Source organism: Larus michahellis, chromosome 1 (assembly GCF_964199755.1).
Source record: "Larus michahellis chromosome 1, bLarMic1.1, whole genome shotgun sequence".
Lineage (NCBI taxonomy): Eukaryota > Metazoa > Chordata > Aves > Charadriiformes > Laridae > Larus > Larus michahellis.
This window is the reverse complement of record NC_133896.1, coordinates 82,307,269-82,335,064: the sequence shown is the minus strand read 5'-3', so window position 1 is coordinate 82,335,064 and position 27,796 is coordinate 82,307,269. Positions and strand designations below refer to the sequence as shown.

Sequence of the window (27,796 nt, the reverse complement as noted above, 5' to 3'; positions counted from 1 at the left end):
CCCCTCGCCACCCCCGCCTCGCTGTCAGGCCGGGGCGCAGCCGCCAGCCCCCTTCCCGGCAACTGGTGAGGGAGCTTAACGTTTGCCCCCTTCCCCACTAACGAGCCAAGGGTGGGCAGAGCCCCCCGGCACCAAGCGCTGGGTAACTAGAAGCAGGTCTGCTCTTCCTCGCCGTGGAATAGAGCCTCCTGGAGCTCCCTCCATACCGGTTTAGGGGAGAGGCGTCCTCAGACCCCGGGTTCTGAGGATTGTGAGGATAACCCTTACCACCTACTCCCCCCTGCTACTGAGGAAATTCCTCCCTCGAGGAGAGGAGGCAGCCCTTCCCCAGCTCATCCCCAGACCAGATAGTAACAGGAGTCTCCACAGAAGAAACCCCGTATGCCCAAGAGAGGCAGTCCCCAAGACAGAAATAAGCAGGAGTTCCAGATACTTATCTAGTAATTTTAATTCTTTACATCTGCTCAGCAGGCAGCAGGGAAAGCAAAACAAGGGAGAGAAAGCAGAGGCAGATTTAGATATTCTTCTTCCCTTTTCCAGTTGCTGTTAACCACTGGAGATAAAGGTAATTTCCAATACTGACCTCATCTTCCTTCATCCCAAGGAAGATCCCTCATCTCCTAATCCCAACAGGGTTGTCTTCAGATATCCTGTGCAAGGAGAGAAGACACGCCTCCCAGTTACAGGGAAAGGAAAAAGCAGATTTTGCTGGTAATATCCACAGAGATAGCAAGAATTTTTTCAGAGAAAGAGAATTGCCCACTCTTAAGGACAAGGTGCACCTAGAGGAAAGAGAAGAGAGATTTACGGGTAGGAAGACCGGGGAAATTGATCTCTAAAATAATCTGGCAGTCAGTGACAAGGCTGTCTCCCAGGGGAATACCCCTTTAGTAGTTAGCTGCCAAAAGGGAGAGAGGATCTCCATCCTGGGATAAACCCAGCAGTTTTAAGGGACTGGCAATCCCAAGCAGATTGTTTTAATACTCAAGATCCTGATTTCATCCACAATTGCTTTGCCCTCAAAATATTTCTTGAAGAAGCTCTTGGAATAGCTGACAGCAACGCTCTGAGGATGGGTCTCAGAGAAGGAGTGTGAAGGGCAGCACCCCAGAAACCAGCACCGAAGATAATCCATCTCCCTCCAGAAAATCTTCCAGACAGAGTGAGTGACAACATTATATCACCTCTCTATTCCTAGCTGTCCTTCTCTTTTGCCTTCTGTCCTTTTTTTCCCCATGTCCCTTCTCTCATTGTATCTGCTTTCCTTTTAGGCTTTTCTCTCTCCTTCTGTTTCTGAACCTCTCCCCAGCCTTCTTTTTCTGTGTGTCTCATTTAGCTCCCTTATATGCTATGTGGAATTGACCTGATTCTTTCCCTCACTATTTAACTTATGGGAGACCTTAGCCATAATTTATTGTAAGAAACCTCTCTGCCCTTTCCTTTTTACTTTCTTTCACTGGTGTAGTCATCCTAGGCTCAGCCTTTATCATCACCGTTGTGAAATTAATTTCTGTCATTTAGGGGTCACTCAGAAGGATAATACTGGCCAAAAAAAGCGTTGAGGAGACAGGAACAGTGATTTGCAGTGCTAGCGTCCAAGGATGCACCTGTGGGGTTGGAGTGTCAGTCGTTCTCCGTGTGGGTCTTACTATGCTTGTAACTGTGGGAATGAAATCATTGTGCGATGCATCCCTGTGCTTGGGAGCTTGAACGTACAGATCACAGTGCTAGTACTCCGAGATCTGTGCCCTAGTGTACCTAGGGGCTGTAGGATGAATTCTGGAAAGAGTGCCCTTGAGAGTGGGTTTTGTAGTGCTCAGGGGCCTGGGAATGAAAATCATGGTGGTGCTGGTGGAACCTGCCAAAAGGCAAAAGAAGCCATTCTGTTGTCACCAGTCTTCGTCTGTGTTTTATGCTGCGTTCAGGGGCTAGGAATGTGAATCCTAATGCTAGTGCCATGGTAAGCCAAGGTGGCCGTTTTTTGTAAATGAGGCAGTTAATTTCCAGTCACAAACGAGTATTCTGACACTAACAGCAATTTCCTGAGAAATCAAGTCCAAGGGAGACTTCACCTCGAATGAAGCCAAAGGAGATTCCTGTAGCAGGAGAATCATGCCTAAGGATATCTCACCTGAGATATTCCAGTTTCTGTTCTCCAGTGAGATAGCGGTGAGGAAATCCAAGATCAAAGGGTCCTTAGCCAGGACTAGAACCCTTCTGGAATCCATTTGGGAGCACAATGGTTAACAGGGAGTCCCTGAAGAAGGAACTCCTTGGTGTCATTTGCTGGCAAGATGAGACAAAAGATGCCAGGTCCCTCCAAAGTGATACCCCATTTTGGGAGAGAATTCTGTCAGTTATCCATAGCTGCAGAAGGTGCCTCTTTCCAAGGGAAGACTGAACCGTGAAGCACACATATGTTCTGGGGGTACTGTTAGATGCCCTCCTACCTGTTGCCCTATAGTTATGCAATCAGCCTGTTTTGAGTACAGCTGTGTTATCTAGCACAGGGGAAGAGATAACTAAGGCATTTTGGCCTTTGTACATTCAAGGGGGTAACTGACTTTTCATGCTCTTGAGGTTAATTTACCTCGCGCTGCCCCCTTCCTCACAGTAATGACTTGACATTTTTCAAGAGCTTTTTGCTCTGATGGATGCCAGGGCACTTTACAGAATATACATGCCAGCCTTACAAAATTCTGCTCTCCCACAACAATTATCTTTTTGTATATGAAACATTTTTTTCTTCATTATTAGCGATAAAGATTAAGATTTTGTATTCGCTGCCTGAGCTTTAAATATTTATGACAGACATAGAAGGTGGAAAGTAGCATGCTGTAGAGTAGTTGTTATTTATTTGTTAATTGCTGACAGGGCATGCAGTGCTGACTTGGATGCACAAAATTAATATAGTCTCTGCTCTGAAGATCTCATAGTCTAAAACACAGCTATACAAAAGCTAGGACATACTGATAAATTTAAGGAAGGGAATAATTTTTAGAAGGCATAGCTCTTCAGTGTGATCATGGTATTTACGTCAAATGTTTATCACAGGCTAAAATGCAGCTTCCTCTGAGGTGGAATACTGCAGCTGTTCTGCACCATTTATTTTATACAAAAGTATCCATAAAAGAAAAAGGGAGAGTATTATTTATCTTCATAAAAGCGCAAGGTACTTTATAGTCACATTTAAAGTGCTATGTCTTTAAGAGTGTACATTAAGAATGTTAAACCTGAACACCTAAAATTAGACTTTAAAAACCACATTTAGGTACTTAAGTAAATAGCCTAATTCTTCTAAGTGCCCAGGAATGTAGAGTTGACTTCAACAGAAGCAATGAAGTCTTCAACGTTTGAGTAAAGAGACACTTAGTTATGCGTGTATGGGTTTGCAAATTTAATGTTGGACATTCATGCTTCCAAAAGTTGACTTTTAAAGTTGAAGCAGTCTGATCCTGTCCTGCGTGCACTCTGCTCCCATCCGAGAACTGTGTGTGGCATTTCTCAGGTCAAGCCCTTAAGTAAAATGAAATGAGAAGGTCTAGAGAGTTATGGGAAAAGGATTACATTACTGAAAGATCATGAGGTTATATTAATGTTGAAGTATGTGTTCTGTAAGTTTTATCTTGAAATCTGGTTCTGTAGGCAAGGTTCTAGGGTAGAATAAGGAGTCAGAAAAGTTGTAATGCAATACAATAAACAGTCTGAGGAGTTTGGATGTGATTTCCCAGTCTGAGATGGGGTTGTGACTACTGTAGTACTTTTAAAAACACAGCTGAATGCTGGTGTCCCTGGAGAAGTTTTTTCTTACCCCAGATGTACAGGTATCTTTGTTTACTACCTCCTCCCCTAAACTTCAGCTGACCTTCGTATAGTGGGAGGTTCAGTCTGCATCACAGTTTGGATCTTTGGCCCTTTACTTCAAGTGTCAGAAAGGAGGTGTGGTTAATGGCAACTGTGATATGGACAGCTGTCCCTCAAGAGCAGGACTGAGCTGATTATCTCATTTTACACAGCTGTCAGACAGGAATTGCATCTTGGTCATTAGTAAGCAAAAGGTGAAATGCTTCTGGACTCATTTTTCCCTTCGCTTCTCCCAACCTTGGGTAGAATTGTAACCAGAGATTTTCACACGGAACCCTCTGTGTTTTGTAGTACTCCATTTGCAGAATCTGTTGCTGAGTGACGCTTCAGAATTGAAACTTTAAAAAATATTGCTTCTAGCATTTTTGGCCTGGAAGGCAACTTTGAAAATATGAGTAGTGCCCAGATTAATGGACAGCCTAAAACGGTATCTCTGGAATGCTTGAACTCTCCCGTTGTGTTAACTCTGAAGCCTAAAGAAAAGCATTTAAATCTGTATTGGTGGCTGTTGCACATTGTGTTATTTTAGCAAAGATATCCAGTTGATGTGTTCCACCTCCAAATGCTTATCATCTTGGTAGGATAGCAACTTGCTGTCTATTATGCTCTTGTTGTTTCCTTCTTCCTTCTACGGGATGTATGATGAACTTAAAAATCTATAACATATTTCTGCCCTGTTTTCACTTTTAAAGGCAGTCTGTGTATGTGTATTACTGACAGAAAGCAAGCATGCTGCAGTGTTTTCACAATTAATTGCGATTTTTCATTTTAAGTTTGAAATGAAAACGCAAAATATTGGGAATGTTTCAAAATTTGGAGACTTTGCAGCAGAGTTTAAGACCAATTTAACGTTGTGTCTGTGGTGCTTTGCCAAGATTTGGACTAGACTGTTATTTTAGCCTTCTGTCTTTGACCTGCCCCATCCTGTACCCCATCCTATTACAAATCATAGAGTTGGTGTCTTAAAGGTAGACAATACACAGATTTTGCTAGTTCCTGACCTTGTGAACCCTTTCCTGAATCCTGTCCCAGGCTTCCTACCGTCGTGTCACAGTCAGGTTCCTCTCCTGCACCTTTAAGGCCCAGCATGTTTCCACCCCGCCTACTTCTTTACTCTCATTTCCTCCTACACACCACTCCTCCTCCCAGTCCTCTCTGTACTGCTCTTTGCATCTCATTTTCCATGCTGTCCCTTTGGCGTTCCATCCTGTGGTCCTATAAGTCTAAAATGCTGCTTCTCTCTTCATCAAGCGAGCATCACTCATCTCCTCTCTAGGATTCTTCACTAGCAGGAATCCTTTCTTACTACGACTCTCAGGCCCTGCTCTTCCACACCTGCGTTTTGACCTGTTCTTGGTTTGACTTCCATTACATTATATGCTTGTGGACACGTGGTGTTTTTTGTCTGAGGTTATGTCAAGAAACCAGTTCTTTTTTACCTCTATATAATAAATAGAATTTTGTTCCTCTGAAAATATCCAGTTCTGCTAGCCTGGGGAATGGCTCTTTGTCTCCGTAATCCATTTGAGTCATTCATTCTCCCACCCTCCCTTCTCTCCTGCCCCCTTTCCTTTCATCAGCCATAGCTGGATTTTAGTTGGTTAGAATGAAAAGCCCTCGTGTTACGTTCTCCGGTTCCTTCCAGCACTTCAGGATGTTGGTTTTGAGAATTGGGGTGAACAATTTGGGCAAGGCCCAGTACCTCATTGCTCATATTTCTAAGCTGGTCAGTTTACTTGATGTGAAGTCAAGGTATAAGGGAATGTGTATTCTTTTTTAGCCCTTTTTTATGTATAAGAGAGACAGTAATGAGGGAGAGGGGGAGATGATGAGTGAGAGCTTTTATACCTCAAGGAAAAAAATATTTGCTTTTTTTGTTTTTTAGAATTAGCAATTCAAATTTTGTTTATGCTCTCTGCAGTATAGACTGTGGCTGATTATAGCAGAAATATGTAATTACTGTTAAAAGTTCAAATCTGAATAATTGGGAAGGAATCTGAACTTTTTGTGGTCACAAATTAAAGGAGCAAAGTTTCTGAATTCTCAGTTTTCCCCAAAAAACTATTGTTAGGTAAACCCAAAACAATTTTCCCTCCCCATCAGGAACTTGCAGAGAAAAATAAAAAAGCTGCGAAAATATTTACCTCTGAAATTCCCTTTATCTCTACCTGAACAAAGCAGACAAAGTTTGAATGTAGAGAACTGGTCTGGGGTTTGGGAGACCTCTGTTCTCTGCATGGTTCTGCTACTCCTCTGTTGGCTGACCTTGGGCTATGCGCTTCTTCATGTATGGCTTCCCATTTATCCTGGAATAGCTTATTGGCCCTTTATAAGGGTTCCAAAGTATAAGGATGAAAAGCACTTTATAAAGGCTGCCTGTTGTTCTTGCCGTTGATTACCTTAATTACAATGTGATAGTGAACTCAAAACTTCTATATGCTGCTTTTTGTGGCATTAAGAAGCAGTGAAACATGATGCCCCAATTAATTTTTGTTTCATGGAAGGACCTATGACTCCAAAACAGAAAGATCCTGTACCACATCTGCAGCTTAGAGCTGTTTTTTAAGTTGACTTAAGTATAGATATTCTGCCTCCCTTGAAGCTTCTCCTAAGAGCTCTAATGACCTTTTCTTGGCCAGGTCTCAGGGTCTCTATTCCATCTTCATCCTTCTTGGCTTCCCTGCTGCTTTTGACACTTGATCATGCCCAGTCTTGAAATCTTGTCCTCCCTTGACTTTTGTGTCAGTGTTTTTCTGGTTTCCCTCCTACTGTTCTAGTCATTCATTCAGTAGCTTCTGCACTAAGCTATTTACCTTCCTCCATTTATTTTTTTTCATATGTTAGGCAGAAAGACCCACCTCAAGTATCCTCTCTTTGCTTTTCTTTACCTCCTTCATGCCACTGATATTACATTATGCAATTTGGCATACTACCTTAGCATCTTTTTTGAATGATTTGCTGCAAGTTTAAGACTGCTGAGGCCAGGGTGGAACTCCAGAAAGTTCCTTTGAGATTTCCCTTTGTTTCTTGCTCTGCACATACAGGATAGGGGCCCATCTTCCAGTTTCATGGCCTGAATCTCCTACTTCTTTCTTAGTCTGTTTGGGTAACCCCTTAACACTTTCTCCTTCATTTACCATCTCGGTTACTGCTAGCTGTTCTTGCAGGCCTCTGACAACTGTGTTACCTTCTTGTCTTGTTAAAAACACAGCTACTGAGGCTATCCTCCTGGCGTGTTTCTGAACATGTTGACGTCTCCTCCTTGACGAGCCTGTTTGTTGGCTGTCATCCACCACATAAGGTTCCAGCTTCTTGTACTCACTCTAAGGGGCCTTCACATTTTTATGTTTCTCCCCTGTCTGTCCCTGCCTCTTACCCTATTGTCCTTTGCTCTGCCAGCAACACAAGCATGACATTGTGCTTTTCCATTTCTTGCACTAGCATCTCTTCGCATTCTTCCTCAGCTGACTCATACCTTGATACATGTAGGAAAATTGCCAGCCAATAGAGGCCAGATATACTGGAAACTACTTATTTGCATATTTGAGAATTATTCAAAAGGTCTAACAGATATTCAGAGGTAGTTGTCTTATTACATGTACCCTCCTCTCCCTGGCTTCTTTTGTAAAGAAGGATGATTACAAAAGTAAATAACGGTCATCATAAGCAAAGAAACAACATCTCAAAGACTAGGAAGGTCAGGGTTGGAGCAGAAAAATAGTTACTCGCGGTTGCAAGGTGGCAGCTGTGTGGCAGAAAGGGGCTTCTTTCAGTATCTGTAAGGAAATGAATGAGAGATTTAGTTTGAGGATGATACACAAAATGAAGCATTTTACGAGTAGGAAGCAGAAAGCCAAGTAGCAATAGTAGCGTTTTAAGCCGGAAGAAACTGTTAATGGGTGTGTGGCCTTGCTCATGTGGTTCTGAATCCTCTTGAGCTTCAAGCTTGGTACAAATCTTTACAAGTTGTGAGCCTGGCTGGGGATTGTCAGGTGTTCTGTCTCCTGGAAGACAGTCAGTTAGTTTACTTCAGAATAACAGCTAACAGAATGGTGAAAAGGAATTATGTTAAAACAGTGGTTCAGATCGAATTTATGATCTTCACACAGTATTGCTTGATTCTTCTCATCATTCTCCAACTTCAATTTAAACTGCACTTTGCTTCCGAACTCTTCTTTAACAGGCTTTTCTGCAGTGCTTTGGTAATCTTAACTCTGGGAGCATCTGCTGTATGTACATTTTGGCCACGTGGTATACAACTAATCTGCACTTGCTACCTTGATTTCCTTATTTTCTGTGAATTCAGTACATAGTTCTTGCTAGTGCTTGATACTCATTTCCACAAGCGGGACGGAATGGGTTGTGGCTTGTTTCAGCAACTATTGCAGAGTTCATATTGACTAATCTATTTTCAATGGTTGAGCCTTTGGTGAACGGGTTCTGACCACTTGCAGTCAGGTTTTCGTTTTCACTATGCCTGGCTGGCATTCATTTAGCCCTGGGAGCTCTCTTACGTAGAAGCTGTGTAGTATTACTATTATTAAACTGGAAGGTTAACAATCATTTTTCACTGATAGACCCATTTTTTAATGGGAATAAGAATATGGTTTTCACTTATAAGTGCACGTTGCATTCTTTTAACCTGAGTTTCTGTACCTATCTTTGCAATGACATGAAGATCTTCTGAGCAAGATATTCTGCATGCTGATCTACTTGTGATGTTGTCTCTAATTTCAGAGATGATCTGGGTATCATATCAATGTTTGCATATCCTGTACTGAAGGTTTACTACTGGATGTGATTCTGATAGGCAGCTAAAATTTAAATCCTTCTCTTCAACCTGGGTGCTCCCACAAGGCTGTGGGAAATACCTGCTCTTAGATACAGCTTTTCTACCACCGACTTCGTGATGTCCAAGGGAAGATTTCATTGCAGATATTTGCTCCTAAGTTTGAATTATTGCAAAATCAATACCAAATACCTTTCTCAAATGTAAGAATAATTGTTCTGTTAATATTCTTAAAGCAAATGCCAAAGATTTCTCTTGCCTGCCTTGGCCTATGTTTGGAATTACAGCTCCTACTTGCAATGGTAAAATATTGCGTTGTACTGAGGGTGGAGGGATGCTGTGGAGACATATCTGCTGTGGTGATGTATTTTCATTGTGCTTCTTCAAAGTGCTTGGTTTACTTTTTACTTCAAACCTGTTATTGGGAGGGTTGTCACGGGATATTTGGCTTATTATTAGAATAAATCTTTTATAGTAGTCTTATTACAAAGAAAATAATTTTTGTCTCAAAAGTATTTTAGCATACCAGTATTGTCAGTATCATCTGCTGTTTCTTTTGACAGGTGTTACGTATTCCCCACTTTTATTTACGCAGCACCATAAATAAGCAAACTAGTCTTAACTTTGAACGCATATTTGCAGACTGAGGGGTCTCTGCAATGTTTGTCTAGTATTTCTCTCTGCTTTTTTTCTGCATGTTTATATAGCAGACAACAAAAATATTTGATTAGTTGGTCTTATTAAAATCTGGCAAGGCACTAGCTATGCTTGATCCTAGCCTTTTATGCCTGTAAAGACACTGTCTCCCTTGACATAAGAATATTTTAGACTTTGGCTGTAATGTCATCTGTTGATAAGTCTAAATAAGCAGGTCAGGTTTTGTAAACTTATACCATTTTATCAGTTTTGGACAAAACTAATACATAATTACTTTTGGAATTGGATCCTGATGCACTTCCAGCATGGGGGTTTAGGTGACTTTATAGTCCGCACAACACTTCATGCTTCATTAGTACCAAGAATGCATACACAGTCCATGCCGTTCATTCACTAAACTAAAAATACAACATTATACCTTGCTTGTGCATCTTTCACAAAATGGAGGGAATCGAAAGGTCCTATGTTAAAATGTGCTATTATGATATTTATGTAATTAGTAGCTATTACAAAAACAAATTTGTTTTCTTTTTTGTTTTTCCTTGAGACTTAATACGAGATTAAACCTTTGTTGAGATTTCTGTTTGTTAAAAGAAAATCATATCTGTATAACAATTTATATTCTAACAAAACCATTAGTTAAGTGATTTATATTAAGATATATGTGGTCTAAAAATTTTCATCTTCCTCTAACTCTGATTTTTCAATACCATCTTAGTGTATTGTTTTGTAAGTTTTAGCAAATTTCTGGTTCGGGATGCCATAATTACTGTACCACCTATGTTCTTTTACACAAAAAAGCATCCAACATTCAAAGCTATTCCATCTTGCAGACTAAGTAGTTTTGAGTAGGGGTACAGTGAGTCAGACTTCTGTGACATAGGCAGGCACAGATTGTGACAGTTCATATTCATAAAGGTGATACCATGCTGTGTGCTCTTAGGTGACAGTAACTTCCTTTGGTTCAATTCTTTTTTGCTTTGTGGTTCACGACTAGTCAGAACTGTGTGCCCCTTATTACCACATTTGCAAGCCTATAGTTTATTGGGAAGATGTTTTTCGGCTTGCCCTACTGCTCCCAAAGAAGGGAAACGTGGTTCTAGGGTATGATAATTTCTCTTAGCTCTTTGCCCCGGGGACTGGTTTTCCTCCTTTCATATGGCACTGCAGACAGAAGCGTACTTCCAAAGTGCAGTGCTTTTCTTTTGGTTTGCTGATAATACTGTCATGCCACCTACCACTCCTTCCAGGTTAACTTTCACTTTATGAACAATACCCAGCAGCCTCTCTCTTCCTTCTGGATTTGATTCCAGAAACATAAACATTTCCTGAAGCCTTCTCGCAAGTGGTTACCAAAATAATGGATAACAATTTCAGACTGTGCGGGTAATCAGTATCCTTTTTTCTAACTTCTTACACGAAAAAAATATCTCTCAGTGAGGATGTTTGCTTAGAGAAGATAAGATTTTTAAGTGTTTTGTTCCTGCTCTCTTAGTTCACACCTCCTTATTTTTGAGGGAAAGCACACATCTTAAAATGGCAAATTTCTGTTTCTGCCACAGTTAGCAAAATTGATTCTTTTCTGTATTGGCATAAGAATACAGGTTTCTTGCATGTGTAATTTAGACAAGTATGTAAAAACTGCCTTTTTCCATCAAAGTAGAAGCTAGCTGTTTCTCCACACATGTGGTATTCTCACATGTTACTTTTCTTCTTTACTTTTTGAGGCAGTTTCCTCTAATTGACATCCTGCTCACCTTTCTGTTTCAGAAAAGTTGCAGTCAAATGGTTCTTTTTTGCCTGTTTGTTGGGTTTGAGGTTTTTTGTTTGTTAAATACCTTAGAAGCTAGGTGTATCTCTGAATATATTAGTTGGATATAGTTAGTTAGATCACTGGATCTGTATTTCAGACACCTAGCTAGTTAGTGGCCTTACTTTTATAGGTGTTCTACAGCAATGTCTCTCACTTTGTGGTAGCCTTTTATGCATTTCTTCCTTCTCGAAGTTTATGTTATGAAACTTAAGTTGATTCTCCTTTGAATGTTTTGCCAGTAGTGTTTCATTGGAATAGCAGCAAATAAAGCAACAGTGAAAATTAATATAGAAAAGTAAATGTAGAGATTTATTCTAGAAGATGCATCTTCTGTAGGTTGTGCACAGTGTAGTTTCATTCATTGTATGAATCTCTGCTTCAGTGATTACTGATTCTGACTGTCCAGCCTTTGAGTTCAGCCTTAGAGAATATTTCAGGCTATAAATGTTTATTAACTGCATTCAATATGACCCTCAATGTTCCCCACATTTCATACATTTTTCAGTCCTGATATATAAGTAGCAACGATCTTGGATAAGATCTGACTGGCTGAGAGCAAACATTTGCAAAATAACAGGGAGGCAAAGTACAGGTTTCTTCAGTCCAGTGGCAGAGATAGTACAATCTGATAGAAGGCTGCCTTGCATTTTCAGCCTGAGGTTCGATTTGCTAGTTGCAAATACTCAAAGTAAAGCAGTAGCTTTCTTGGAAAGCTGTAGTGAAGCATTACTAGTCCCAAGTGAATTAGTGGTTATAAAAAGGTGCTCAATGCTAGGATTTTCTTTAATGATTAATACATTTTTCTTCTGAATCAAACAGATTCTTTTCTGTTTAATTGTAGTTTTGGATCGGTGCTCGGCTGTTGTTTTTGTAGCTCTCTGACCTGTTTTGACTTGGGGTTATACTGGAACTAGTTAGTGCTTGAGAAGTGAAGACTCTGCAGTCAGTTTCCAGCCGTTGGTGATGGTTATTGACTTGGCTACCTTGCCCTTGGTTTTTAAAGTCAGCCAAATACATAAACAGACACCATTTACTGTGTAAAGTGGGAGATTATGAATTCTGGTCTTCAGCGTTCTTTTTACTTCTTCAAAGTTTATTCTGGTTTGCTAATGTGGTAGAATTTTAAACGCCCTTGATTTCAGTTCAGTGTTTTTGTTAGTCATTGGTATTTTTTTTTCTCTTTGTTTGAGCGGGATCATAAAAGAAGAGTTTGAAAGATGATTTGCCAGGCAATAAACTGGGGAGGGAAAGTTGGAAGAATCATCAACTGCTCTGGTTTGGCTGCAGCCTTGTTTTATCGTACCATTAAGTAGTGTCAAGCTGCTTGGATCAGGTGAATAAGATATGCAGCATGAATTATAGCAAGTATTACTGTTATAGTAAGTATTCTTTCAAATAATTTAGTGGCCAATTACACCAAATTATTTTTGCACTGACACGTTCTGGAATTGCCACCTTACCTAAGATTTGACTATGCCTAATTATTAGTGATCCCATCTTGCTAGGATACAGACTTATAAATCCAGTAGCATTATGAAGTTTAAATTTGGGGAAAAAAAATCTTATTCCACTGCTTCGAAATTTCCCATGCGATTGTTATTGGGTCTGAGTCTTCACTTTCTGTCCTAAATTACTGTCTAGCATGTGTGTTCTTAAAGAGCTGCTGTATTTTACTGAAAAGTAGTTGTTTCAGTACTGGGTGATTAGGGCATATGTATACACAGATTTTTTTTTTGTTTTTTTTTTTATTTATTTAAGATTTGGGAATTCTTGTCAAAGATTTTTATAAACCAGGGAATGAAAATATTCAGATTCTTAGCGTGGGTGTAATATGACCCAATTCTAACTTTGCTTGTCTACCTGACCAAGTGTATGTTAAACAAATACACGAAAGCTTGTGTATTTGGTGACTGGCTTGTTGCATATCAACCTTATATTTTACTGCATAACCAGTCATCCCAAATGCTCTACTGACATAATCTAGGCAAACCTGAAGCTTTAAGAGAACTGCAGTGTTTTCTTCTGCTACTTGAATTTCTGGTGTTTCAGATTATATCTTAATCTGCTATAGGCTTTCATAACCTAATTTTCTTGATTTCTGTGCTTGTTCTTTTTCTAAAAAAAAAAAAAACACCAACAAAAAAAAAGGCATCAAAACCAAAATACAAAAACAAAAAGGGGAGGTGGCTGGGAAATTCATATTTACCTTGGATTTGTATTGTTAGCACAATTGGTATAATAGTTTAACATGCATATGATAAACAGCAGTAATTTGTTCTCTGATTGCAATGTGGAAATGAAAAGGTACACTTACAAAATTAAGCATTCAACTGATACTTAGTTCATGTTTGTTTTCTCCCAAGATGAATACTACTTCTAGTGAGGGCCGTACCTGTAAAGTTACCATGCAAAAATAGCTGTGTTTCAGTTACACAGATACCTCAGTGGTACCTCCATCACCACTGGATAAAAATACATTGTTGCTTTATGCTTGTATAATTTCGGAGGAATAGTGCTGCCTTTTTTTCTTTTTTCTTTTTTTTTTTTTTTTTTTAAATTTAAAATGTTTGAGGTTAGATCAATTGAGCCAACGAGTGCTGTATTCAATAATTAACAACTTGAGGAGGGTGGATAATGAAAGGCCTTTTGCAGCTCTGGTCGTCTAGTGAGCTGCATAGCAAGCAGTCATTGCTGTCATGTGTGATAGTGTCGCAGATGAGCAGATAGATAAGTTAGTACCAGTTGGGCTTTTCCTTTCCTCAACAGACAGAAAAATGTTTCCACACACTACAGATACTGTAGTGCTGCAATTTTACTTTTCAGTCTGTGCGTGCACATGAGTGCGAGTGATAACCTTAGCTGTGCAATTAGGAGGTGTTTTCTGAGCCCAAGGCTTTGGAGCCACTGCTTGTGGTGGTTGAGGGATGGATTTTGTTGGGGTATTGCGTAGGTGTTTGAGTCCCAAGAGGTGTGATGAGCACATGCCTGAAAATGAAAGGTTCGGTGCATAAAAACATGTTGGAGTGTAGACTATTAAGTGCTTTTGTGCTATGAGAGCACTCCAGTGCAGAAGTGCAAGGTATAATGCATATGGTTGTGGGGGAAGAACAGGGAGCTTCTGTGTCAAAATGCTGGGTGCATCTGTCTCTGAATCTATGCATCCACACTGCGTTATTGTCAAATACCTATTTTTAGAATGACTATCTAATTGGTATTCATGCAGATGGGTGTCTCCCCGTCTCATCTGATCCACTCCTCTGAGTGATGCACTCGGTGGGAGGTGTCTGCTGATGAATCTTTCCTGAGCAGAGTGTGTTCATGTCAGTCTGTTCTCTTACATGCATGTGTTTAATTTGTTACATGAGTGTGTACGTAAGTATGTGCATGTGTGTTCGTATGTTTTCCTTTTGTATGCACCAGCATGCTCAAAGGTAGTATCATCTAATCCTCTAAAAAGATGAATTTCAAAAATGAAAGATGCAGAACTTGCAGCCCTTCAAGAGATGATTCTTCTCTTTATGCAAAGAATAAGTGCAGAGCAGTGCAGGTTGTGGCCATGGAAACTTAGCTACCTCAGTCCTGACTTCAAGGGATTGCTCCTAGTATAGCGATGCAGCCAATTATGAGTAAGAACGATGATCTTTCTGCTGCCTTGACTACTACAAGTTTTGGGTCCTAAGTGTAGAAGTTCATACAAGTTCATGCTGCTTCATATAAAATAAATGTTAAGTGGAAAACCCTGGGTGCAAGTGCTAGCCATGTTGTACAGGTGTGTTTTATTTTTATGAGGGGAAATACATAATATTTATGAGAGGAGAGATCCTGAGTCTGTTTACACCCTGTGGCAAACTTTGTGTCAAGTAAGTTTTTCTTGTGTCTCAGATTTGGGGAAAATTCTTGCCTGTTATCTTGAGAATTAAACAAGATTTAATTCAATAAAATGATACATATATTTAGGAAAAATGGGTTATGGTAGGAAAAGCTTTAACTATTATGAACTTAATATAGTCTGTTCACCTCAACGTGGTAGATGTAATTATCTATATATAGTATTATGCATGATCTTGATGTTTTAAAATGAGATATGTAATACTAGCTCTAAGAAATAGGATTCATTATAATGTCACCTGACGCAAAAAGAGAGGCTAGGCCTTAGACAGAAATTAATTTTCCCCCAAATTAAGATAGTCACAGTCCTGACTTTTCCAGGTGACTTAACTAAATTGTGGTTTGTATATGGCATGAAGGAGTGTTCCCTTTGAGCTATGATTTTCCTCTTACCTGACACAGTAAACCTATGAGATTACAGGGTAATCTTAGTGAGGGGTCCCAAGGTTATACTGCTCACTTAGTAAAGGAGTGAATGTGACACAGCTGCTGAAAAGGCTCCGCTTCCTCTGAATAGATCTTAGTTCTTTACCTGGGAACAGTCGGGATGCTTTGGGTAAGACTGTCCTAGCAGTGTTACCGTCAGCACTGTCCCAGCTACTATCAGCAGGGATGGTCCTCCCAGAGACACAGTCACAGGCCTTTTTGGATGATTCTCTTTGGCTGTGAAAAAGGTGCATGACGTAGGATGATCTTCACACAGGTATTTGTGATAGGGGGAGAAGCAGAGGAGGAATACAAATGGATATTTCTGTTCTTAGGGTTCACCTTGTTTATGTCTCAGGAGTTCTTTTTCTGCTCCTTTCTCCTCATAGATACTCCTGCTTCCAGCGTCATGGCCTCTGACCTGGAAAGCAGCCTCACCTCCATAGACTGGCTCCCACAGCTTACTTTAAGGGCTACTATCGAAAAATTAGGGGGTTCCTCACAAGCAGGACCTCCGGGGGCTGCCCGGAAGTGTCCCCCAGGCTCACCAACAGATCCCAATGCCACCCTGAGTAAGGATGAGGCTGCAGTGCACCAAGATGGGAAGCCGCGTTACAGCTATGCCACTTTGATCACATATGCTATCAACTCATCACCTGCCAAGAAGATGACGCTGAGTGAGATCTACCGTTGGATCTGTGACAACTTTCCCTACTACAAAAATGCTGGTATTGGTTGGAAGGTGAGGACTTGCATTGCTAAAGTACCCTTTTTGTCTAATTACAAGATGTATTTTCTTAATTCTGTGCAAAATATCCTCACTGAGCAAAATAAAAAGGCAGAGGTGAAACTAAATTGACCAACTGGAGAAAATGTGGAGCTGGAAGTCCCATTTTCTCTGAGAATTTTATTGTATGTATGTGGTGGCCCCTTAAGAAGGTGCATGCAAAAAACCTACCACCAACAACCAAGAAAAACAAAACAAAAAACCCCCACAAACCCCACATCATTACTAACCTCTGCATCACACTGATACTATTTTCATTGCACCTTCTGTAGATGTATAAGTGGTTCAGCCCCATATTATTCATCCTAATTCATCGCTCTCCTTTCCACAGCTTCTGTTCTGCTCCGTTCTGGGTATATGTAGTGAGCTTTGGCTTTTAAGTATGCACCATCCTTCTGTTTTCTCTACCCGCTCCCAGGCATACTCAGAAGGCTGTATGTTTTTGTTGTAGCACTTACTTGTATTTCTTACTCTCTCATCAGAACTCTATTCGTCATAACCTGTCTCTGAATAAATGTTTTCGGAAGGTGCCTCGACCGAGAGATGATCCTGGGAAGGTAAGAAATCTGCATGCTCCTGGGCAAGCAATTTAAAACTGCACGGAATAAGCTGGGGTTGCCCTTTCTAACTCATGGTTGGAATTTGAAACCTAAAGTGTAGGCAAAAATGGAAGCAGTAGTAAGATTTACTGCAGTGCTTTGGCAACAGAAGCATTTGCTTAAAGGGAACCTGTAAAGGGGCCTGAATGATTTTAGCAATTATTTTTCCTCTCTGTGATCTTCGGTTTACTTTAAAGATACTGAAAAAATGAGGTTGAATGTGCTTTATTAGTTTTGTTTCTTTTTATTCTTGACCTTTATATGCAAAATGTAGGTCTAGTCCAACCTGTTCTATTATGAAAGACCGTAGGGGCTGCTGGTTGAATGGCAGGACTATGATGTGACATCACGCGTTTTATGGAGGCGAGATCCATGGAAGTGACAGCAGAACTACTACCTATTGAGACTGCAAAACATTTGGTATTGGGGAAAAAATGTCACCATCAGATAGTTAAAATCTGTAAAAATCATTTACAAGTAAAACTCAAGAATTTAGGAAATTGTTGGCTAAGGGCTAATAAAGCTCTGTTAGTATTTATAGATTGTAAAGGGGAGTTGCTAGCAAAACCGAGACTTGGCATCTTGGCCTGCAGGTATTACTACGGTTAAAAAAAAAAAACAACAACAAACAAACAAGCAGAAGGAAATGGTGGGGACAAGAAGCTATGTATTTACACAGAAAGATTGTCTCCTCCCCCCCATCCTAAAGTTACCAGAAAGGGCCACTTGTGCAGGCCTTTTATTTCAGGTTATATTTAAAGGACTAGGTGGTGCTCATTTGGCATCTATAAATGGAAGTAGTATATCTTTGAAGATCACTGCTCAAAAATACCATTATTATATGGCTTATTCCAGGAAATCCTAACTGACTTCAGTGTCTATGTTTGCAGGTGTTCATTGGCATGTTGGGCTGGGTTTGTAAAGAAAACCTGTCCTGTGCTTGTCACTGACTATTCTGATTTCAATTGGAGGTTAAAATGAGCTAAATCACACTCGAGAGTTCTCTTTATACTTATTCAGAAAACAGCAGACATAATTATAGACTGTTTTATGTTGAAAGGGACCTCTGGAGGTCAACATGCACCCCCATCCCTCCCAGACAGGGACAATTAGATTGGGTTGTTGAGGTCTTCATTGAATTTTAAGTATATCCAAGGATGGAAATGTTCCAGTGCTGCACCACCATTATTGTAAAGAAATTTTTATTTACATCTGATTGTAACTTCCCTTGCTATAACTTGCGTTTGTTGCCTCTTATCCGTGTGGTGTGCATTTTTGAGAAGAGTTTGATTCTGTCTTCTTTATAATCTCCTTACAAAGTCGAAGACAGCAGTTAGATCCCCTTAGCCTTCCCTTGTCCAGGCTAAACAGATCTGACTGTGTGAACTGCTTGTACATCATGTGTTTTAGTTCTTAAACATCATGGTGGCCCCTCTTTGGATGCACTCTAGCACATCAGCATCTGTCTTGCACTGGGAACCACCCCCCAAGCGTGCACAGTACTCAAAGTGGGGTCTCATAAGCATGGAAAAAGAGCGACTCTTCTATCTGTCTCTGCCCAGTCTGAACATTGAGTTGGTTCTCATCAGTCAATAATAAATTCATGTTGTGAGGAAGGTACTGAAGAGGGTGTGCGGGCCCAAAAGAGTTGGCCTAGCTTGGATCAAAACATCCTTTGCTCTTAGTGTCCTGTCTTGGAGTGATGGAGATGTAGAGCATTCTGCCTTCCACCAGTAGCATTGTACCTCATTGTTCAATACATCCCAACGCAAGAGAGGAATCTCTTTCCAGCACCCAAGCCTTTGTTGTCTGATGTTCTGGAGGGTGGTCGTAATGTTTAGTTGGTGCTGCATTGTTTGAGTCAGTAATCCCCTGCTTCAGAACACTCTCTGATTTAATCATGCATTCACCAATGGGTCTTCTTTCCAGGGCTCTTATTGGACAATAGATACGTGTCCAGATATATCTCGCAAGAGGCGGCATCCTCCAGATGATGACGTGAGTGTTGTTCTTTCCAGACAGCATGGAGCAGGAGGGGGAATTCCCTTCTTGTTCCAAGGAGTCCTTCCAGCACCACACCATGGTATCGTTCTGGGGGCAGGGTATACAGATGAGGAGACAAAGGCTAGGACTGAATTGAACTAGCACATATGTCCTACTGATTGTCTGTTGCTGCTGTTCAGTAGCAAAGCTATTCTTGTTTAGAGTCCTTTATCCTGACTCTTTAATGACTAAGGCCCATTCCTGCTCTTTTCTAAGGCATGAACTTCAACAGTGGGGGAGCTGGCTTCCCATCTGCAGTTTCACTTCTCCACCTGTTCTTGATTTCTGCTCCTTTCCTTTTCTCTTTCTTCCCCATCCACAGATACCACAAGACTCCCCAGAACAAGAGGCAAGTAAAAGCCCTCGAGGGGCTGTTCCAGTCAGCACAGAAGCCTCTCTGCCACCTGAGGCCACCCCTCAGCTGTCACTCCAGAGCACCACTCCCATTGCCAACTACAGTCAGGTGAGCAGCAGGGAAAACGATAGAAGCCTTACAGGTGGGGAAAAGGAGAGGGAGAGGAGTGCATGAATGGAAAAGCGGAGTGGTGAGAAGAGGCAATTGTGAAAACGGTGATATAGAGGCAAAAATAAAAAGAAGGGAAGAAGCTGAAATTGCACAGACGGGAAATAAGGAGGAAGTGAATTTTAACAAAGGGCTGGATGGGGATAAGGGTAAAGGCATAATGGCATTAGATAGCTGAAGAAAAGGCTGGAGCCACTGTGCTGCAGAGGGAGGAGGGCGGCGGTTGATTTTCCTCAAAGAAAATAGCATTTGGGAAGATTTGTTGGGAGACAAGCTAAGTGATATGGGATATTGGTGCATGTTCTGCCTGTATGTAGTCTCTGGATCCCTGTCTCAAGTTACAAAACCTAGTGTGAACTAAAGGCCTTACTTCTACCTTCCTTAGCAGGGTGCAGGACCTGTGGATGTTGCCTCTACTGTAGCAGGGGGGCAGGGCCGTGAAGGGGCCGATGTACCACCCCCACTGTACAGTGCCAACCATGACTTCAAGTTCTCCTACTCCGAGATCAACTTCCAGGATCTTAGCTGGTCCTTCCGAAATCTTTACAAATCCATGCTGGAGAAATCATCTTCCTCTCAGCACGGTGAGTAACCATATGCGTCATGTGAGGTGGGCAGGTATCTGCCCACACAGTCTTGTCCACTGATCTATCCTTGGTATCTCTCAGATCTTGCCTCATTTAGGAGCCTGTGCAAACAGACTTTCCTTCTTTGGCATGCTGTAATTAGTTCTGCCAGGAGCAGATAAGAAATCTGCATGTCCTTTATCTATTGCTCCCCCCAGTTTTCTCAGAATTAAGAAGCTAATGATTTAAAAATACCTTGTGTTAATACAAAACCAAATACTAAAATGGCAGAAGCTTAGAGAAATTGGAAGTCCTGAAGAAAAGCTTGTCGGAGAATCTGTCAGGCTAGAAACCATAAGAGGGAGGGGATTGTTGCATGTAGGCAGTAGAGTTTCTCTGAAAGGCGAGTAGAAAGTCGTCATTGCTCAGATCTGTTAAAACTAGGATTGTACAAAGCCTTGGAGAATTGAGCTTTGTGGATTGAGAGCTTTGAAGAGCGAGTCTACAACTCCATTCATAGCTTGCATTTCTGGGACTGAGGAAGCAGCCACCAGAGGGCAGAATCGCTGTAGGGATGAGATGAGATGGCCATGGAAGACTTAGAAAAATCTCCAGTTGTTCCCGCCTTTAAACACTCTTCTAAATATTAATCTGGTGTTAAAAGCAATTTATTAGATGAGCCTCTCACCTATGCTGTCAGCCATCATAGAGCGCAGGCAAAGTTTGGTACTCTAGAAGTCACCTGAACTTGTAGCTTCAGTGAAATAAAAATTTATTACTTTTACTGCTTTTATCATGCTGGCACTTGAGATTCCTAGTAGGAGGTTGTTGTAAGAGGTGTTGTAGAATAAGAAAGATACAAAAATGTAGAGAAGAACCTTGACTCAGTGTGTGCCTCTGTAAAAGCTTAGCAGCAGTCTCCCAGAGGTTCCACAATGCAAAGGGAGAATGAACTGGGGAAGCAGGCGTGAGAGGGATGCTGAGCTCCTGATGTGGAGAGTAATGGAGAACACCTGGTGCTCTTGCATGTAGGGGAGGCCTGAAATACAAGAGGGTAGAAATGACATTCCCAATGAGTCAGGAGGAATAAAGGAGCCCTGACGCGTGCAATGTGCTCTGTGTACAAAAGCTACTGCTTTTTTATGACCTCTAATGATCTGTGTGAGAAAAATTGTGAAAGTTCCCAACCAAGCTGCTTGTAAGGCAGAAACTGAAGGGAGCTTTTTGGAAGTAGCAAGTCAGATTTATCAGATTATCTGTTTTCTAAATGTTGTGTTGTTTAAATTTGCTTTAATGGTAATTTCTAGGAAAACAACACATGCATGAAATTTTAGGAGAACATGGGTTACTTTGGCAAATATAGTAGAAATCCAGGGAGGAATTTAAGTGCCTAACTCTGTACTAGAAGTTTAAATCCTGCTGGGGCTTTGTTGTAGAGTCTTCTGTTTCGAATAGAATCTGGAGCATGGTGAGGGCATAACTGTGCAGGTGATAGTTATTGGCAGCCTGTAGAGGGCACTCCAAAAGCTTCATAAATAGAAGGATGAGCAGTGTGAAATTAGAGATGGATAATTTAAGCAGAGGTCTGATCCAGGCAGCTCTTAAAGCTCCCTCCTCTTTATTTTACTCCACAGGTTTCTCTTCTCTCCTTGGTGACATGCAGCCCTCCAACCACAACTACTACATGTACCAGCAGCAGCAGCAGCAAGGCCCCTCATCAGTGGGTGCTGCTCCCCCACTCCACACTCCAACCCCAGAGGGCTGCCCCTCCCAAGGGGGAAAGCAACAGGGTGGTGAAGGTTATGGCCCTCCACCAGTGATGTCCATGCACCCACCCCCAATGCAGCATGGAGGCTACCACCAGCACCAACAACATCACCCGCACTCCCACCCACAGCAGCAGCCACATCAGCACCAGCAGCAGCAGCAGTCACAGGCTTCAATCAACAATGCTGGCTTTGGTGAGTCAGGGACGACAGAAAGAACAGCAGGGGAAAAGGGCGCAGTGAGGAGCCCCCAGACAGAAATTCTGCAAGCGAGCTTTCCCTAAATAATGTCTACATTGTGTGTGGGGAAAAAGGGTGAAAGCCAGTTATGATTGGAATCTGAGAGGGAAATGGCTTCCTTACTGAAGGAAAGGAGGGTACATCCACACTGGGTTTGGGATTCTCTTTAGGGGTGCAGGATAAAGTAAGGGGCTAAATGAAAAAGGAAGCACCATCCCTGGTCTTCCAAGGAAGAAAGGATTTCTGGCTACTGTAGCATCAGGCTCTTTGGTGAAGAGGGGATGATCATTTTATATTAAGGGGTGGAGGGACAGTCTGTATTGGAATAATCTTGTCCCCGTTTCATTCCAGCATTTCCCCCTGATTGGTGCTCCAACATTGATTCCCTGAAGGAAAGCTTCAAGATGGTAAACCGGCTGAACTGGTCTAGCATTGAGCACTCCCAATTCTCAGGTCAGTGTTGGCCTAGTGACTAGGTCTAGTGACTCAGTGACTAGAGCTGTAGTCTAGAATATGCGAGTGCTGTGCCCAGATATTTTTTTTTTTTTCAATGTAACTGTGTCAAGTCCGTGCGTTTCTCAATGACTCAACTCTTCTCTTTGTAAAATCAGGTGTCCTACTTCATGGGTTCTGTTAGAGACCCTGAAGCACTTGAACACTGCAGGAATTTGGGGCAGGGGGAATTAATTCATAAAAGTATGTCAGAAAGCTAACTGAGATTTTTCCCTCCTACTCTTCCTTACCCTACCTGAGTCAGTGAGACAGTATCCTGGATATGGAGCTCTCCAGGAGTTTGGTGGCAGATTCGAAGCAGTGAAGTTGGGTTTGTGGGGAGAAGGTAGGATTTAGGGGTAGAAAACAGAAACTCTTTGCAGGGAAGACCACAGTGTGAGTGCTGTCTTTGACATTGTCCTTTGTCCTCTGCAGAGCTGATGGAGAGTCTGCGCCAGGCTGAGCGGAAGAACTGGACGCTGGATCAACACCATATTGCCAACCTCTGTGACTCCCTTAATCACTTCCTTACCCAGACTGGTCAGCTGCCTCATCTGGTTGGCCCACAGCAGCCCCCCCGAATCTCTGATTCTTGTGCCCTGAACAGCGGCAAACAGGAGCAATCCATGAACCAAGGTAATTAGGAGGCAGACTAAAATGACATGTAAATGAAGGCCCAATTCTGTGAATATCCTAAACTACTTGCTGCCTTGCCAGGCAATGTAGTGCTGAGCACCTCAGGGCTAGGCTGTCAGAGCTGTTCATAGCAACTCAGCTTCCTCTGGCTTTAGACGGTTGGATGTCCTATGTCTGTGGCCTAGACAGACTGTTATTATGTGAGGCATACCACTGACGGGCAACCTCTCCAGGCAAAAATACATTTAAAAGGTAAACCCCTAAAAGGAGAAGGGGGTGTTTTTTGTAGGTGACCAACAGAAAGGAATGGCAAGGTAGAGAGATTGGCAGGAGCTCTAGGAGCTGTAAGGAAGAAACCTCTTGTACCCATGTTGGAGAAATACTGACTGGACGAGGAGAGCACAGAGGATATCATGGTCTTGATAGAACTGTGATGGTGTGCGTCATCTAGTACTGAACTAAATGGATGACATTGAGCCAGCTTGTGGCGTTTCTGGATGAAAATTTTCTTCTTTTGCAATAATAGAAAAACTCCTGTTGGTTCCAAGAACAAGATCCCTCACCAAGCTATAGCTTGCAGTTAGGACCCAACAGCTGAACATCTCCTCAGTATCCTGTGGGTCTGAGTGAGTTGCTCTGTGGCTGAGCTGCCACCCAGTCAGGGCCAAGAAAGCTGACCAGAACGTTAACAGGTTGGTGTTTTGTTTTGTGTGTTTTTTTTTTTTTTTTTTTTATTCCTTTCCTTTCACAGTGAACTCCTATGGTCAGCCCCAGCCTCCCCATCTCTTCTCCGGGCCATCTCCTATGTACCAGATTTCCACACAGGATTCTCCAGGATATAATCGCCCAGGTAAGGGGTGACGTTAAGAGATATTATACCAATAAACATTAAAGAACGGGTTCCCAAGCCCTCTGTGCGTTTCTCCGAAAGCACTTAATAATCAAGCGGAGCACTGAGGGTAGAGAGGGAGCCTAGACTGCAAGGGGCCCTCCATACAGGGCTCTGACATAGCTCTGGCAAGGTTTAGGATTTCAGTGGCCTGATTTCTTTCACTTCACATAAATAGTCTTCTAGCTCAGCTTCACCCTCAGTTGATGGCTTGAAGGTAACTTTACATGAGCAGCTTCTGCTGTTGAAGTCCTTTGTGCTCTATCGGCAGTCAGTCGTAAGGAAAGTTAAGGTGGCTGAAGCTTAACCTCTGTAGAAGCTGCTGTGGAGAATTTCACAGCAGACCACCTACAGGCCTTGGTAGGTGCTGTCTGACAGGGGGAAATTCATGCCAGTAATGTTCTTAATTGTTAGACTGTTGGAAGGGAGAAGGCCTGAATCCCTTATGCTTTCTTTTGTCCAAGGGCCCACTGTGAAAAAGCGTGACATTTTTTATTCTGACTGTTCTCTTTTCTTTCTCTTCTTTTTTCTTGTTTTTGGCTCAGCTCACCATCTGGTCCCTCGGCCTCCAGGGCCTCCTCCAGGTGCCAATGAGGAAATCCCTGATGATTTCGACTGGGACTTGATCACCTAGCGAGTTACAGACTTGATAGCCTGTCCTTTGTGAAGGACGCGGGAGGGGAGGGGGACATGGGGTGAATGGTGCCAGCGCCACCCTCCCCAGCCTCCCTGCCTTGCCTGTATATAGATATATATTCTGTATCTCCGCCAGAGAAGCCACCGCAAGATGCTGCCGAAGATAATCCTTCCTTGCGTCCTGTTTTATCTTCTTTTTCTTCTTTTGTTTATTATTATTATTGTTATTATTATTATTATTACCAATAATTGAGCACAGCCCTCCCCCTCCTCTGGCAGCCTCGGACACATCAGATCGGCTCTTTCGTGTTGCGTGGTGCTCTGTGGAGGGCGGAAAGATGGGTCCTTGGTGCCATGAAAAGACGTCGGAAGGCTGAATCCTCGAGTGCATCTTTCTCTGCCTCCGTCATTTTGCGTTTAACAATCCCTCTTTCCCTTCAAGGTGGCCGGTGAATCTGTCGTATTGGCTACTGGAGTGAGAGAGCCTAGTGGACCCTGGGAGCCTATAGTTATGTTGTTTCGTAAATGTTGTAAAGGTCAGAGGGGCTAAAGGGACACTGGAGGGGTGATCTTAGCTCTGTGAACTTTCTCGCACCAGCAGGAAAAGCAAGAAAAGAAGTAGAGTTCCCAAGGACAAAGAGAGGGTAATCCCTGAGGTAGGGAGAGCTGAGCTGAGCTGGGAGGGTAGACCTGAGTTTGGAGAAAGGAGAATGTAGCAGAGATGGTATTTCAGCAGAGAAGTTGGGTTTCGGAAGGCAGTGCCATCTGTGAGGACTTAAGAGAGATTTTGAGGGAACCCTGACCTATTTTCTACACTGCCTTTTGCAGTCTCCAGGTGAAGACTACGTACCCATCAGGTAAACAAAGCAGTCAGGGGTGTCGCGTGTGATTCAGCAAATTCTGCTCCCCAGAGCTTTTAATTTCACCCCCCACCTCTTGAAGCCCTTCTTCAAAATATGTAGTGAGGCTCTTACTTGCATATGCAAATTTGGAAGTTTTTTCCCCATCAGTATTTATTCAGTTCTTATTTGACCCTCTGCCACTTGTATTCTGTGGAGAGTGTCCTTGCCTGTGGTTGGAGAGTGCCAGCAGCAGGAGTCTCGTTGCATAGGTGCAAATTCTCAGTCAAGGGTTCCCAGTTGGTGAATGGGGTAATGGTGGGAAGGGGAAGCTGCTGCTCAGTGTGGAGGTGAATTAGGGGACTTGTGGTTGAAGGGCTGGACCCTCTGGTCAAGTAACTGGGAGGCTCTCACAAGGGTTTTTTTGTAAGAGGTGCATTAGAAGAGAGAGGACGAAGTGGGGCAGATTTTTAAACCAAACAGCCAAAGAGCATAGTATAAAAGGGAGGAGGGTGGTGAGACCCCTTGCAGTTCAGCTGGGGAGATGATGGAATCTAGTGTAAATCCTGAAGGATGAGTTTTGTCAGCAATTGCAAATCGGGACGGTGGAAGAGGTGCAGAAGCAGGAGTGAGCGTTGAGATGCCTCCTCCCCAAAGCTGTGTCCTGTGTTCCCCTTTTTTCTGGTATGGCTCTGTTCTGTCAAACCTCCTAATATTTTGTAAAGCCTCCCCCCAGCCCTTATTCCCTGTTTACCAGTGAAAGGAACCAAGATGGAAATAAAACATCACGTCTGCTTGGCAGACCTGGGGCAGGGGAGTAATAACCTCTACTCTGCAGGAAGGTGGGGAACTAGCATTGCTTTTTTAAATTTGCTGTAGGGATAAACCAATTGGATCTTTGTCAGGGAAGCGGACAGAGTCTCGTATTGGGGGGGAGACATTTTTGTTTCTTTTTTTTGTTTGTTTCTTTTTTAAGTGTGTGTTTGGGGGGGAGTTCGTCATTGAGTGTTTCCAAGAGAAATGAGGAATCCCAGAGCCAACTTCAGCACGGAGTCAGCTGTTATCTCTGCTGCCTCAGGATGGGAATAATACAGCTTGGAAGCATGTGTGATGGGTTTCTGTGGAACGCGGCACCAGAGACAACCATGAGAGAACCTCGGGTAGGTGCCAGTTAGTGCTTTCCAGAAGATGTTACTGAGAGCCGGCCCTGTGGAAGTCTGAAAACACCACCGGAAGAAAACCAAACCAAGATGGCTCCTTCTGCATATCCAAGTGCTCCTCATTTGCATATTTGCCTCATTTGCGTATTAAGTTGCGCCTCATTTGCATATGTAAATACATGCCGGTCAGTGTGCAAATTAGCCTCGTTCCTCTGCCCCTGAAATAAATGTGCGTGGTTCGTGCATGGGAAGGCACCGGGTGGGCGGCGTGGAGCTCTGCGGGGTGCGCGGGTACCGGCCTGCAGGGAGAGGCGAGACGCCAGCCTGTCACCCCGGGAGAGGGGCTCTTGCCACCCCAGTGTGGTGTGGCCCCCCCAGTGCTTTGTGTCAGTGGTCAGGGAGAGAGGGGCGTGGTCTCACGAGTTTATTTTTGTGCATGCTTTCTTAATAAAAACAAAAAGTGAATGTTTATGGTTTAACTCTTCTGGTGCCAGTATTGATTTTTTGAGGTTTTTTTCAGCGGCGCCCGTCAGGTGGGCTGGGTTCCCACCTAGTTACTTTAGAAACAGAATTTGGACATCACTAAATTAACTGCCCACGCCTACCTGTACTTTACGACCGAGACTTTTTAGGATGTCAAGAGAAAGAGCCGAAAGTTCTTACAGATGGCTGTTCACAGGGTGCTGACATCGGTGAGTCAGCTCACGCTCGCTAGAAAGGCCAAGTGAAAACCATATCAATGCTTAGTGGCTTTTTCATACCATTTGTTGGCCTTACTCCTTTAAGGAAGGACTGATACAAAAGGCAGATTTTAAACCCCTCCCTTAGAGTACCTAGTAAACATACTGCTTTTTAGGAACAGAAAACACCTCCAAGTAGCCTGACGCTACAAAATTTTTATTTATCTTCCTCCACCAGAAAGACATAAGAAGCACATCCCTCTCGTAGAGAGCAGGGTATGACTGTGCTGCAACAGGCTTCTTCCCCACCTCCTTAGGGTCAGGCTAGAGGTTATCTCTTCTCAATGCCAGGGGTTTTACCAAATGGCTCATAGTCCAGCAGCCACCTGATCTGGTTCATCAATGACTGCAGTTCCTCAAATTCTGCACGTGTGCCATCTTAAAACGCGATGGGTATATTTGGATAATCTTGGACTACTTCCTAAAAGGAAGATGCGGGACTC

At 42.6% G+C, this 27,796-nt stretch overlaps 1 protein-coding gene across 2 annotated transcripts; it reads left to right on the top strand.

Moving 5' to 3' along the window:
• The first annotated feature begins 389 nt into the window (after positions 1-389).
• On the top strand, positions 390-27,092 carry FOXJ2 (forkhead box J2). 2 transcript variants are annotated; one of them, XM_074588657.1, is made up of 11 exons: positions 390-1,162; positions 15,827-16,179; positions 16,707-16,781; positions 18,753-18,821; positions 19,189-19,329; positions 19,778-19,973; positions 21,590-21,916; positions 22,313-22,414; positions 22,889-23,089; positions 23,841-23,939; positions 24,524-27,092. In XM_074588657.1, exons 2-11 carry the CDS (start codon positions 15,847-15,849, stop codon positions 24,610-24,612), a joined length of 1,632 nt encoding a protein of 543 aa, XP_074444758.1. In that variant the 5' UTR covers positions 390-1,162; positions 15,827-15,846; the 3' UTR covers positions 24,613-27,092. The 2 variants fall into 2 exon arrangements, with proteins under 2 accessions (XP_074444758.1, XP_074444748.1); XM_074588647.1 differs by having other exon boundaries at positions 19,775-19,973.
• The last annotated feature ends 704 nt before the right edge of the window (positions 27,093-27,796 follow it).